Raw genomic sequence first — 14,938 nt, forward strand, 5'->3', positions numbered from 1 at the left:
AGCGTTTCTGCTTCCAGTGTTTCCTTTTTAGGTCTCGTATGACCACCCAGTCTCCTGGTTGTAACTGGTGCAATGGCTCCTTCGCACTCCTGTCTGGTCTGGCTTGTTTGACCTGCACACAAATAGCAGAGAGACTTTGCAAGATTAATGCAATAATTAACCATTTCATTGTCCCCTTCGAACAGGTCCAGATTCCTCAGGGAGGGGTTAGACCACCCCATGTGTGGTGGTCTTCCCATCATGATCTCAAACGGTGAGAGGCCTGTGGGTTGTCGCGCGCGCAGCATTCTCATTGACATGAGTACCAATGGCAGAGCATCTGTCCACCCAGCCCTGTTTCGTCCATGCATTTAGTCAATTTTAGTTTTATTGTTCCATTTTCACGCTCCACCGCCCCCCCTGATTCTGGGTGGTAAGAGCAATGGTGAGTGAGGTCTAATTTAAGTCCCTCACTCAATGTTTTGATTGCACTATTGACAAAGTGAGACCCATTGTCACTTGAAATTTTCCTTGGTATGCCCCACCTAGGTACTATGTGCTGTAATAGCATTTTTGCCACTCCTTTTGAGTCTGCTTTACTCGTGGGCATTGCCTCGGTCCATTTAGAGAACATGTCAACCATTACTAGGCAGTATTTCTTACCCTTGTGGGGTGTCAGCTCTATGTAATCCATCATGACGTGTTGGAAGGGCTGTGTGGTTTGTGGGTGCCCTGCCATGGGTTGTTTGTTATTTCTTCCTATGTTTCGCTGCGCACATATTAGGCAGTTTTTACAGAATGCTTCAGCTTGGACTGTGAACCCTTTCGTAAAAAATGAGGACCTCAATGCCTCTATCATTCCCCCTTTTGACACATGGTCTACCCCATAGGTCAAAAACACAGTATGTTGGAAAGAAATGAGACGGCAAACATGGTTTTTTATTGGGTCCTAGCCACACATTTTCTTTGTATGTGGCTCCTGCCTTTTTCCATGCAGCCTTGTCCTCCAAAGGCCCAAGCCTGCATGTCAGACAGTGACACTATGGCTGTTTCAGTAGTTTTATAGACTAGTGTGCTATTCTTAGGCTCTGGCTGAGACAGAGCTGCACGTTTTGCTGCAGCATCCGCTCTAGCGTTTCCTGCAGACACTATGTCTTTTCTGCCAGTATGAGCTTGACATTTCACAATTGCCAGTTGTGCTGGTAATGTAATAGCATCCAGTAACTCAGAGACTAGTTTTTTGTGCAATATTGGTTTGCCATCTGATTTCAAGAAATCTCTATGTTTCCACAGCGTGCCGAAATCGTGACACACGCCAAATGCGTATCTACTATCTGTGTAAATGCAGGCAGTTTTGCCTTCAGCCAGTTTACACGCTCTGATTAATGCATATAGTTCTGCTGCCTGTACTGAGGGATATTGTGGCAAGCTTCCACAGTCCAGCGTTTCGCTATCTGTTACTACTGCAAATCCACTCTGTGTCACTCCCCCTGGTGTTTTAGATGCGCTGCCGTCTACGTACAGCGTCATTTCTGCATTTGGTATTGGCACGTCCAGCAAGTCTGGGCGTGGTGCACAGACCTGTTGGATAGCCGTTATGCAGCAATGGGGTTCCCCTTCGTCAGGGAGTGGCATCAGCGTGGCTGGATTCAGTGTATTACAGCGTTTTATGGTTATGTTGGGCATTTCCATAAGGCTGGTGGTATAACGATACCAGCGATATGCAGAAAGATGTGAAGTTTTACTTTCGTTTAGTATCAGTGATACGCTGTGAGGAACGAAGAGTGTCAGGCTGCCATAACCAACAAAATCTCTACAGGCTAATACAGCTTTTTCGCAGGCCGCTATAGCTCGTAGACAGGCCGGAAGTCCAGCCGCCACGGCGTCCAGTCGACCTGAGAAATAGCCAACTGGGCGTAATTTCATGCCATGATCCTGTAAGAGAACACTCAGCATGTGACCTCGTTTTTCGTGGACGTGTAAGAAGAACGGTTTGGTCTGATCAGGTAAACCTAAGGTCGGTGCACTTTGTAATGCTAATTTCAATTGTTCAAATGCTTCTTCCCCCTCTTTTGTCCACGTAATCAGTTGGTTTGCAGATAATTTGGTGTCAAAAATCATTTGACTCAATGGTCTTTCAATTTCGCTGTAATTAATAATAAACGTTCTGCAATACGAAGTCATACCCAGAAATGCCATCATCTGTTTCTTATTTCTTGGTTTTGGCACCCGTAACACTCCACTGATCCTTTTCTCGGAAATGTGTTTCCCGTTTTTCGAAATAACATGGCCTAAAAATGTAACCTGTTCCTCTGCGATAGAAACCTTTTTGATATTCACTTTATGACCGTTTTCTGCTAAATGGTTTAGTAGTTTCAGAGTTGCCTCTAAACACACTTCTCTGGAAGGTGCGCATAGAAGCAAGTCATCCACATATTGCAGCAATGCCACGCCCTTGGGCAGTTTTAGCGACAATAAGTTTTCATGCAGCGCGTCGTTGTAGATCGTTGGGCTTTCACAGTAACCCTGACACAGTCTCGTAAAGGTATATCTTTTCCCTTTAAACGTGAAGGCAAACCAGAATTGGCTATTTTTGTGCACTGGTACGCTAAAAAATGCATTTGATATATCCACGGATGTAAAGTGAGTGGTATCAGATGGAATTTGAGACAAAATGGTGTACGGATTGGGTACATTTGGTGCTCGTGCTACAACTGCAGCATTTACAGCTTGTAAATCTTGCACAAATCTCCACTCTTCTGGTTGGCCTACATCACGTATTTTCTTTACAGGAAATATCGGGGTGTTTACTGGTGAGTCAGCACACGGTATAATTATACCTCGCTCTAGCAGTGACTCAAACACTGGCGTTATGCCTTCCAATGCATCCCGTTTGACAGGATATTGCGGTTTGTGTGGTCTGTAATTAGACTTGGGTGTTATCCTGACCTCAGGACAGTTTTTTATTAGCCCTACGTCATATCTGTCCTTTGCCCACAGTTCCTGTGGTATTTGGGACATTATTTCCTGTGGTATTAGTCTGTTTTGACAAGCTGTGTTTGGCAGCTGGCAGTCTCTAATTATTCTAATCGAACGCAGTCCCAACCATGTTTGTGGTTTGACCGCCTGTTTCCAAGCCTTTAGCTCGGGGTTGTAAAAACAACCTTCTAAATGTGCTTGCCAGCTTTTGCTTTCAACACAGCTTTTCAAAAATGGACCATTGTCTTTCCACTCTATGTCTGGGCTTTTTGCCAACGACACATGTGGGAAGGAATCAGCCACATCAAACAAACACATCCCAGTTTCTAATTTAATTTTTCCTGCACAATGTTTGTCATCCCAATAGACCTCTGTACATGAGATTTGGTCAGTGACGTCTCCTGACCAGACCTCTTCGTATGGGACATCTTGGCCCACACTAACATGAGCTGTAACATGCAATTCGCCTTCGCTCTGAAAATCAGAGCCTTCTCTCATACACCCTTTTGCTACGTTTCTTAGTGTTTCACTTTCAGTCAGTAACCACATATACACATACAGATCCTCACTCTCTCTCAGCAAGCGCCATGCTTCACATGTCACACCACTCTCCTCATCACACACAATCATCATTTTCATTTTACACAAAGCATCTCTGCCCAGCAGATTAAAGGGGCATTCTTCTGATAATGCAAATGGCAGCGCGAAGCATTGATTATCGTATATACATTGCAATGGAACAATTTTCTGATATGACTTTTCCATAATTTGCGTATGGCTGATTATGTGACTCCCTAAATTTATCTGATTTCTCCTGTTTTAGTGATATGCACGATCTTGTCGCGCCAGTGTCTACCAGAAACCGCAATGGTTTCCCTTCTACTAACATTTTTATTTCTGGGCTGGTTACGTATGGCTGATTATACACACACATAGTTTCATTTGTGCTAACTAACATTTCCCTTTCAGCATAGTTACAGTTAGAAAAAGCAGATACTTCGTTGCGCAAAGAGAAAGGATTGATACTCATCGTGTGCTGTGCTGTCACTTCGCTGGACGCCTCCTCCCTCCCAGGGATAAATCAGTCCATTTTATCGTGTCCCACCACCTCAGCTCTCAGTCCCTCAGGACAATTACGATACCAATGTCCCTCTTTTCCGCAGTTCCAGCACCCTTTTTTTCTCGTTGTTCACTTCGTCCTCTTCCTCTCCCTCTGCCTCTACCTCTGCCTCTGCCCCTTCCACGTTCTCCTGCATGCCAGTCCTGAGTCTCCTTCTTGACTTGTTGCATCCTCATTTCAGCCACTGCTAGGTTGACGTTGTGAATGCGTCTGCTTTCTTTTGCAGATTGTCTGGATGTTACTTCATCAGCGTGTGTGGCATGTGTTCTCACCCTCCTCCAGCCTAGCTCTGCTGAGTCCCACGCATGAACGCTCCACTGCACGTCTTGTTTCCTCTCTCATGCCTTGTATAAAACAAACTCTTCATACGGAGATGGGTTTGCAGCGTCATCCAGCTTCAGCTTTTATTTCATATGATTGCATAAGTTTTTTTCACTTCTTCTCTCTACCACTCTCCAACAGACACCTATCAATATTAATCCATCCTTAAGTAACAGTGGTTTCTTGTCATCTTCTGCCTCATCAGGGGTGTCCAGGTCTGGGAGTGGGGGTGAGCTGGGTGCGGTGGGTTCAGCGCGTTGTTCGGATGTCAGTCCGTGGTATGGTGGAGGTGGATTTCGTTCGCCCCTGGGTGGGAGGCAGTCGTCCTCTGTGACTTTGACACATCGACTTTGTACCTCAGGAGAAGAATGAGTAGAATTACAACAAGAACTTTTCTTGTTTGCTTTTCTTTCCCTAGTCTTACTTTCCTCTATCCAATATCCTATAGTTTGACGAACCTCTGCTATGCAGGGTTCCTTAGAACTAGGTTTATATTCATAATAAATTTTATCTTGCCATGCAGTATTTTTCTGCACCGAGAAATTTGGTATATAGCCAAATCTCCTGTGCAGGAATTCAGTTCTTTCTTTAAACTGCATTCCATGTTTTTTACACATTTGAGACAGACAACTAGACATAGGCAAAGCATCATCTCTCCCTCCAGGTGCACCCACCTTACTATCTTTGTTTCCCATTTCGTGCGGACTTTATACCTCACGTGAGGACTTTATACCTCAATTAACACTTATTACTAGGAGGACTCTATACCTCCTAGGGGGACTTGATACCCCTCGGGGGACTTGATACCCCTCTTTAAGTGACTAGGAGGACTCTATACCTCCTAGGGGGACTTGATACCCCTCTGGGAAACTTGATACCCCTCTTAAGACGATTAGGAGGACTCTATACCTCCTCGGGGACTTTATACCCCTCTGGGGACTTGATACCCCTCTTAAGACGATTAGGAGGACTCTATACCTCCTCGGGGACTTTATACCCCTCTGGGGACTATAAGGATTTTATACGTCACCTGAGTGATCTGATGTACCTCCACAGGTTCTTTTTCGGATCCCAATCCCTGGAGGTTCCAGCGCCCACGTCCCTGTTGGGGGTTTGGGTCGACAGGCTTTCTTGTCGAGTTGATCAGACCGCTGAATTCCTTCAGGAATGGGATCCCATCCTCGCCGCCAGATGTTGTGGAAAAAGTTATTTCAGAGTCACTCAGATGAGGAATGCACAAGAGTCAGAGAGATGTTTCTTTGGTCTATGTTTATTATAACATGCGCATGGAACTCTCCTTGTGTCACCACAGCAGAGAGTTAAGTTCAGCATCATTTCACAACATTATATTCCATCCTCTATATGGCATCCCCACCCCTCTGCACGTACATTCGTGTCCAGAAATAATCTCTTTTTCGCAGAATCGTGGCCATTTTATGTTTAATGTTCCCTAATTCGTAGAATCAGTGATTGACTCTATTGGTCTTCTGAGTAGAGTGTCCTATTGGGGCTGTCTGTCACTCTCAAAGAAGGTGAGGAAACCACAAGAGGATAAACATTCGTCATTTACTCTAATCTTTCTCTCAATTCTGCTAACTTGGCAAATAGTACAGACAACATGAGTAAAATATAATGCTGTTAGTGAAACACATGTCATTTGTACTAAGACAAATGACTCATTATACCATGGCTTGCTAAGCAAGGTTTTTATCATTCTCTCACTTGTCGTGATCTTTCAATTCACTCATGGTTAGAACAAAACAGCTATTGTGAATTACTGTAAGTGAGGGCTGTCGGCCTTAAAGCGTTTCTTGCGAATAGAAAAACATTTGATTATATTGTACACATACTGCACACAGAAATGATTATATTTTACCCTAACAAACAACGCACACAGAGCCAGTGGTGGTTTTGTATGCAAACATCAAAGCAATTAAATTTAAGCAACCATCTATAGCCAGCCAAAACAAATAAACAAACATATGACTTACATTCTATTCTTCTCCACTCATTAAAAATTAATCTTGCTGCCGCGTTCTGGATTAATTGTAAAGGTTTGATAGAACTGGCTGGAAGACCTGACAAGAGAGCGTTGCAATAGTCTAGCCTGGACAGAACAAGAGCTTGAACAAGGAGTTGTGCAGCATGTTCCGAAAGAAAGGGCCTGATCTTCTTGATGTTGAATAAAGCAAATCTGCAGGACCAGACAATTTTAGCAATGTGATCTGAGAAATTTAGCTGATCATCAATCATAACTCCAAGGTTTCTGGCTGTTTTTGAAGGAGTTATGGTTGATGTGCCTAACTTGATGGTGAAATTGTGATGAAACGATGGGTTTGCTGGAACCACAAGCAGTTCTGTCTTGGCAAGGTTGAGTTGAAGGTGATGGTCCTTCATCCAGCAAGAAATGTCTGTTAGAAAAGCTGAGATGTGAGTAGCTACCGATGGATCATCAGGATGGAATGGGAGGTAGAGCTGAGTGTCATCAGCGTAGCAATGGTATGAAAAGCCATGTTTCTGAATGACAGAACCTAATGATGCCATGTAGACAGAGAAGAGAAGTGGTCCAAGAACTGAGCCCTGAAGCACCCCAGTAGTTAGATGTTACGACTTGGACACCTCACCTCTCCAAGATACTTTGAAGGACCTATCTGATAGGTAAGACTCAAACCACTGGAGTGCGGTTCCTTAGATGCCCTTTGTCAGTAGGGTTGACAGGAGGATCTGGTGGTTAAAGCAGCCGATAGATCGAGCAAGATAAGTATTGAAGATTTGGATTCTGCTCTTGCCAGTCTTAGGGCTTCAACAACTGAGAGCAAGGCAGTCTCAGTTGAATGTCCACTTCTGAAGCCAGATTTGTTGCTGTCAAGGAGGTTGTTCTGTGTGAGAAAGGTAGAGACTTGGTTGAATACAACTCATTCAAGTGTTTTTGCAATGAAAGGAAGAAGGGAAACTGGTCTGTAGTTCTCTAAAAGAGATGGGTTGAGGGTGGGTTTCTTAAGTAGTGGAGTTATACGAGCCTGTCTAAATGATGAGGGGAAAACACCAGTGTGGAGGGATATGTTGATGTGAGTGAGTGCAGGTACAACTGCAGGAGAAATGGCTTGAAGGAGATGAGATGGAATAGGATCAAGCGGACAAGTAGTAGGATGATTAGAAAGGATGAGTTTGGAGACTTCTGCCTCAGAGAGTGAAGAGGAGGATGTGAATGAGTGTATGTTTCCTGGTGAGATGTGCTTGATGGATTGTGGTGTGGAAAATTGTGCACTGATGTTTTTAATTTTATTAATGAAAAACGTGGCAAAGTCGTCAGCTATTAGAGATGAAGCAGGAGGGGGGGAGGAGGAGGACAAAGGAGCAAGGAAAATGTTTTAAAAAGCATGTGAGAGACAAATTGTTAATTTTGTTATGGTAGTATGTCCTTTTAGCAGTGGAGACATTAGCAGAGAAGGAAGAGAGGAGTGACTGATACACATTAAGGTCAGTAGTATTTTTGGATTTGCGCCACACCCCTTTCAGCAGCTCTAAGCTTAGAACGATGTTCGCGTAGAACATCAGATAACCAAGGGGGTGAAGGGGTGGTAAGGGCTGGCCTGGAAGACAAGGGGCAAACAGTGTCTAAACAAGATGTAAGAGTGGAGCAGAAAGTATCAGTTAGCCTGTTAGCATCAAAAGATGCTAACAGTTTAAGGGAAGGAAGCGAAGATGAAACCATTGCAGATAGCCGGGAGGGTGAGAGTGAGCGTAGGTTACGTCGAAAGATGACATGTGAAGGGTTAAGTGACGTGTCAGGAACCATGTTGAGGTTAAGAGTGAGGAGGAAGTGATCTGAGGTGTGCAGTGGAGTAACCAGTACATGATCAGTGGAGCAGTGTCGTGTGTGTATATAAGATCCAGTTGGTTGCCTGATTTGTGAGTAGCAGTAGTTGAAACTCGGTTGAGATCAAAAGAAGCAAGCAGAGTGTGGCAGTCAGCAGATAGAGGTTTATCTAGGTGGATGTTGAAATCTCCAAGCATAACTAGGGGAGTACCATCCTCAGGAAAGTTTGAGAGCAGCACATCTAATTCATCCAAAAAGTTACCTAGTGGTCCTGGGGTCGATAGACAACTACAAAATGTATTTTAACAGTAACTGAATGAGATTCAAAGGAGCTGTTGATACCTAAAGATGGTAAAGGATTAAATTTCCAATCATTAGAGATGAGCAGACCAGTACCTCCACCTCTTCCAGTCAAACGGGGGGAGTGGGAAAAGTGAGAAATTATTGGAGAGGGCTGCAGGTGTAGCAGTGTCCTCTGGTTTGATCCAGGTCTCTGTCAGGGCCATGAGATAAAGCTTTGAATGACTAATAATAGAAGTAATGAAATCAGCTTTGTTTACACTAGACTGGCAATTCCAGAGACCAATAGAAAAAGATAGTGTATTAGCAGACATAGACAAAGTGTGCAGGTTGTTAGGATTGTGCTGCCTACATTGTGTGATGCGTGGTTTGCGAGTGGTAGTGATAGTAGGGATCTGGAAACACATAGTAATAATTGGTTATAAAAACTGAAATAGAAGTGAAACAAGTAGAAGTAAAAAAAAAGGATTCATCAAAACAATACTTATATCCCTTGCCGGTGTCCCTGCCCGGTGGAGTCGCACGGTAGAGTCGATGGTCTTTACACTCTTCGGTCTTCACATGAGTAGGGCTTAACAGGAGGCCTGCCGGGACCGCTGCCGCTACTATACCAAACAACTTTTTTTGCATACCCGTCAGACAAAATGGAAATTGAATTCAGCTGAACACACTTTACTGTTTATCACAACAAAGGTCTAAGCAAGCGCACGACACTGAAACGTATGCGATAGAGTACGAGACCAAACGCAGTACGTCTCAAAACAGTAAACAAACAGGCGTTTCCTAGCAACGACAACTGCACTAAACACTATAATGAGACAAGAAATAAATACTTACAATCTGCTTTTAACTTCCGCTGATTTAACTGCTTCTCTCAAAGGGTATTTCTTTACACTGTCTTTTGCTAGCGCTTGAACACACTTTACTGTTTATCACAACAAAGGTCTAAGCAAGCGCACCACACTGACAACGTATTTGATAGAGTACGAGACCAACCAAATGTATATTTAAAAAGTTTAATGTTAGGTGGGATTCATTTGTTAATTTTTTTTTATCGATTGACAGTACTAAAAATAATACATACTCACCCTAACCATCACTTTTTATCCCTCTCATCATCGCAGGGGAAGGACCACTCGATTATGGAGACCCGGCAGGTTCCAGAGCTTCAGGCACCTCTTGCAGCAGCTGAGAAATTTACTTCTCCATTACTATATAAATTTAGCTGGTCTTCAGCCCATTATATTTTCCGTCCTGCCCGGAAATGGCAAGAACGCCAAAATGTGGTCTACTGTGAGTGACGTCACTTCCCAAAACAAACACGCCCAATTATATAGTCCCGCCCCTGACACTGATTGACAGATTTCCGTGCAAGGCATTGGAAATTCAAATGCAAAAGGGATTGCGATTCCATTTAAGTTTTGGCAGGCTACAAACGCGGCGAGAAAGTGAAAAATCAGATGTGGTAATTAATATTGATATTTAAATATGACATGGTCATAACTCGTAAGACATGGAAATACAGTTGCAAATGGACTTTGGTTTTTCATTTGACTTTGGCAGTCACTGTGCATTAATGAAAGTAAAAACGCAAATCGTAATGCAAGATTTACAATTGCGTTTGGATTATGTCACAATTTATGTGTCCACATATGGAAAACGCAATTGCAAATACAATTTGCAATTCCTTTTGAAATTTGTCCGGAATATCCTTCCATGGTGTTTAATAGGGCACATAAAATGTATTAGTATGTTCCATGAAGATATTTTGTAAATTCCCTACTGTAAATATATTATATATTTATATATATGTCCCCGGGCGCTGCAGCATAAATGGCTGCCCACTGCTCCGGGTGTGTGTTCACTGCTGTGTGTGTGCGCACTTTGGATGGGTTAAATGCAGAGCACGAATTCTGAGTATGGGTCACCATACTTGGCTGTATGTCACGTCACTTTAAATTTAAACACTTTTTACAATTTTTGATTAGTAATATGCATTGCTAAGAACTTAATTTGCACAAATTTAGAGGCGATTTTCTCAATATTTCGAATTTTTTGCACCCTCAGATTCCAGATTTTCAAATAGTTATATATCGGCCAAATATTGTCCGATCCTAACAAACCATACATCAATGGAAAGCTTAGATGATGTATAAATCTCAATTTTGAAAAACATACACAAAACACACACTTTGTTCCACAGTCACACATATGTGAGCAAGATTGATCTACATGTTTGCATTTTTTAGAAAAAAGATAAACAAGCTTTATGCGAGGGAGTGACAGCGGCCATGAATATTTAATGATTCACACCTGAGAGACAAAGGGCCCCTCCCCTAATGGCCCATCACCATTGAGTCATGTGACTGTGAGGCAGGTAAGAAAGAATGTCTGAAAAGTGGCTTTTTAAATGATTTGCTTTTTATTTACAACACAGTATAATCAAGACATATAATTAAGGTCAAAGAAACATTATTGTGCACACTGATCTAACCACAGAGATGTGAACTGACTTTGAGTCATTCCTGAAAACAGATTCTGTTCAACAAGTGAAACAAGTAAATCATACCTGATATTTAAGTGTTTGCTGCTTCTTTCCATGGATTTAAGGGAAAAAAACATCATCAGTAGTCAAGGAGCTTGTTTTACCATAGAATATCAGTGTAGCTGAACAGTGCTCTCAGAGGAAAACAGTTTGAAGAGACTCAAACCAGGACCGTGCACAGACATTTTAAGAGGCAATGGCCCAAACCGAAAAAAGGGGCACTAGGGGGTGGTTGCTTGTTAATACAAGTGATACATTTGTTACAAATATACAAAGAGAAAACAGGAGAGTGGGATAAGTAGACCCACCCCCTGTTTCTTGGCAGCTGTACACTTTTACTGTCATGTGACCATTTATTTTGGAACCACCCATCATTTCTGCCAGACTGTGATAAGGAGAAACACATGGGGGGAGTGGAAGGCACCCATTTACTTAAAAAAAACGGTTTTTGGCTTCTCAAAGTAATAACAGATGTAATGGTTGTTTCATCAAAGCAAATTTATCCAGGTCTAAAAATATTTATGATACATATAGGCGATTTAACAATAAAACCATGCCAATCATTTAGTTAAATATTAGCCTGAACTGGTAAGCTACAGTAGCTACTTTTTTAAAAACTTTTTTTTTATAAACAGATGTTTTAATGTGATATTACTGGTTTTGTTTATCATATACATATTATTTGTAGTTTATTTGATAAGGACAGTGTACAAGTGGACCAAATACTTCTCTGATAAGAACCAGAAAATGCTTTTCACATTATAAACAGATATATCTCTCCACTTGTAGTCCCCAATGGCCAACAAACTCTCTGTTTAGTCTGTTTTTAGGAAGGCTACAACTTTGGTGTTCAACATACTGTTTCAGAAATGCAAACAATTAAATATTGAAATTTAAACCTCAGTCAAATTAACTTTATGAAAAGAAAAATGACTGTTTGTAAGAGGAAATTATTAAATTAGTTTTTATATTGTTATTTATTTCACATGGCTTTGAATCAGATTCGGTCAGATGGCAATTTTACATACAGCTGGTGCATCTTACCCACTGATAATTACAAAATATTATATTTCCATAAGGGTGTTACTGCCATGGTTCATGGATCCATGTGTTTGTTCTGCATGTCTGTTTCTCATTACCGGTCTGATTGCTAATCAGCGTAGCTGCACCTGACTTACCGGCCTAACTGCAAATCAGCGTAGCTGCACCTGACCCTTATCCTTCCCTTTCTTTATACTTCATTTTTTCAGAACATCATTTTATCATATCAATGCTTGTCTGACTTTTTCCACCACTGTCTTTTTTCTCCAGTCCCCTGAGTCTTGTTTTGCTCTCGGCCTCGGATATCGTCCAGTGTGCTTCGCTGTCTGTTACCAGGAATTCTCTCTGAGTTGGATCGGGTCAGCGCCTCACAGTCTTCATGTGACAGAGACTGAGCTGGGTTTGGAGTGGAAATCGAACATCGGGAAATGTGGGAGAGTCGTCATTTTGCAGTCCGTGTGATCCAACCAGCCATTTTTTGTTATGAATTTGGGTTCAGATCTGTTTATCACTCGTCGCCAAGTTGTAGCATCTTTTTGATATAAGAAAAGAAAGATCACTGAGACAGGAAGCGTTGTTATCAAACGTGTAGTTTACTTTCTTTGGCCGTTCACTTGCCCCATGGCAATCACACATGCTTAGCGTCTTGTTTCCTTTCACGTGCTTATGTCAGAGTTCTATTGTTGAACATAAAACATGGAACAGGACTACATGCAAACACTACAGACATATCGGAGGACCTGTGGAAGAGCATTCTTGGATTAATTCATTCTTCATCTGTCTGTGCTAGACATGCGCTAATACAATGTAAAGTGCTTCACAGAGCTCACTTCACTCATGCTAAATTGGCTAAAACATTTCCTAACAGAAGCGAAGCCTGCAATAGATGCAAACAATCTCCAGCTGATCATCTTCATATGTTCTGGTCTTGCCTGATGCTAACAGATTATTGGTTTGACATTTTTAGAACACTCTCACAGGCCCTTAATACCACTATTGCCACATTCACTGTCCTGTTTGACCTTCCCCCAACTTCAACTGCATCATCTGCAGTGCACTGCATCATTGCCTTTACCACTTTGTTGGCCAGGCGTGCCATCCTCTTTAAATGGAAACATGCCTCTCCCCCATCACATGAGGATTGGACACAAGAGGTATTGCAATGCATCCACCTAGAAAAAATTAGACCATCTTCCAAAGGATCACTGTGGGCCTTTTACAAAGGAGACCTATATTGTGTACCACTGAGAACCTTACTGTGACATCTGGATCTTCTGATTAGACCCTTATGGGGGGGTTCATTTGATTAGACTTTATTGTATTTTCTGAAGTTTGCAGAGGATTCTGCATGTGTATTACCAAGGACTTGAACAAGCCTGATGCGCAAAGTTTCTTTAAATGGGACATCAGATGCAAAATTCACTTTTATATGGTTTTTGAACATAAATGTGTGTTGGCAGTGTGTGTGCACATCCACCCAGCATTTTTTTTTTTTAAACCCCATAAATCTTTCTTAGATCAAGCCTTTCTCAGATTTTGGGCAGTGTGACATACTTTTGGCAGGCCCCTCCCATGATTATTTGACAGACACCCTGAGTGAGCTGTAAACAGTCCGCCATTGTTTTGATGCCAGAGCAGGTGTAGAGAAGAATGTCTCCTAAGTGATTGAGGTGTTTTGTTGTTGGCGGTAATAATGAACATAGCAGTAATAATTTACTCCCGACATCTGAGCCACTGAAGACAGTGGATTACTTTTGTTTTTTAAGGGAATGCACCTCCTGATCTACCTAAATGTGCCTTTCACACAAAACATTTTTGATCCAGCTTCACCTACAGAAGACGCGAGTATAAGGTTTTTTTATTAATCTTTGCAAATCACCTTCCCTAATATTGTGCTAGTTAGCAAGTTCCACAATGAATGTGGCTAAAGTTAAGTCTCTCAGAGACCTGTTAGCATTTAAAAGGACATGCACCGAAACAAGAACAAAAGTGAATAGGTGAGCAAAAACACATCAACTACTAACACATAATTACCATATTCACTTCTTGCAAACCAGTTTGGCTTTATTTCTTTCATATGGTGCATATATATATGTTGCTGAAGTCTGTTACCATTATGGTAATTAGTGTTCCCTTTAGTTGGGCACTTGGCCATTGACTTTGGTTGAATAAACTCTGTTTCAGAAATTACTGAAAGTGCACGCTATCACTATTTTCAATAATATTTAATGGTCCTGACTGCACTGACATACCTTTTATTATGTGCACTTTTTGAAAACAGTTGTCTGACAGCTGGATTTGGACATATGTGACATCCCAGGTAAGTATGAAAGTCTTTAAAAACAACAACTTTAAGTTTGGACTTTCACTATCAAGTTGTTATTAACTGTCCTATTGAAAGATCTCTTCTCATAACCCTTGTTATTGAATAAACTGCTTATGATTAAGCTTCTAATAAGCATTTTTTGTTTTTCATATCTCTAAATGTTATTGTTATGCAATGTACACAAGCTCTTTTTAACTGATTTGTGTACAGATCTTATGAAACAGGAGACAATTCCTTTGATGTTTGAAACGTTTTACCAGTATACCAGTGACATCGATTATTAATTTAAGCATAACTTAAGCAATTAAAATTTTCAGTTCCACTTTCATCAGAGGGAGCAAAATAATTTACAGTTATCATATAATTCAATAAATCATATGTTTTAACCTTAATAACATTTCTTTATTTCTCAGATATTTGCCTTGGGTAACAAGATTGCTGCATATACTGTATACCCACACATCATGTACAATTACAGTTATTCTTCTCATTGTAGTTTTACTGATA

At 41.5% G+C, this 14,938-nt stretch overlaps 1 protein-coding gene across 1 annotated transcript; it reads right to left on the minus strand.

The window, feature by feature from the left end:
* Window positions 1-340: 340 nt before the first annotated feature.
* LOC122136662 lies at window positions 341-3,693 on the minus strand. Its single transcript, XM_042721054.1, has 2 exons — window positions 2,050-3,693; window positions 341-846 (listed from the first exon to the last, which is right to left on the minus strand). Exons 1-2 carry the CDS (start codon window positions 3,595-3,597, stop codon window positions 835-837), a joined length of 1,560 nt encoding a protein of 519 aa, XP_042576988.1. The 5' UTR covers window positions 3,598-3,693; the 3' UTR covers window positions 341-834.
* Between the last annotated feature and the right edge of the window lie 11,245 nt (window positions 3,694-14,938).

The sequence above is a fragment of the Cyprinus carpio genome, chromosome B3, assembly GCF_018340385.1.
Source record: "Cyprinus carpio isolate SPL01 chromosome B3, ASM1834038v1, whole genome shotgun sequence".
Lineage (NCBI taxonomy): Eukaryota > Metazoa > Chordata > Actinopteri > Cypriniformes > Cyprinidae > Cyprinus > Cyprinus carpio.

Excerpts from the sequence above, each read along its gene's own strand:
- LOC122136662 (XM_042721054.1), bottom strand. The coding sequence starts at position 3,597 with ATGAAAATGATGATTGTGTGTGATGAGGAGAGTGGTGTGACATGTGAA.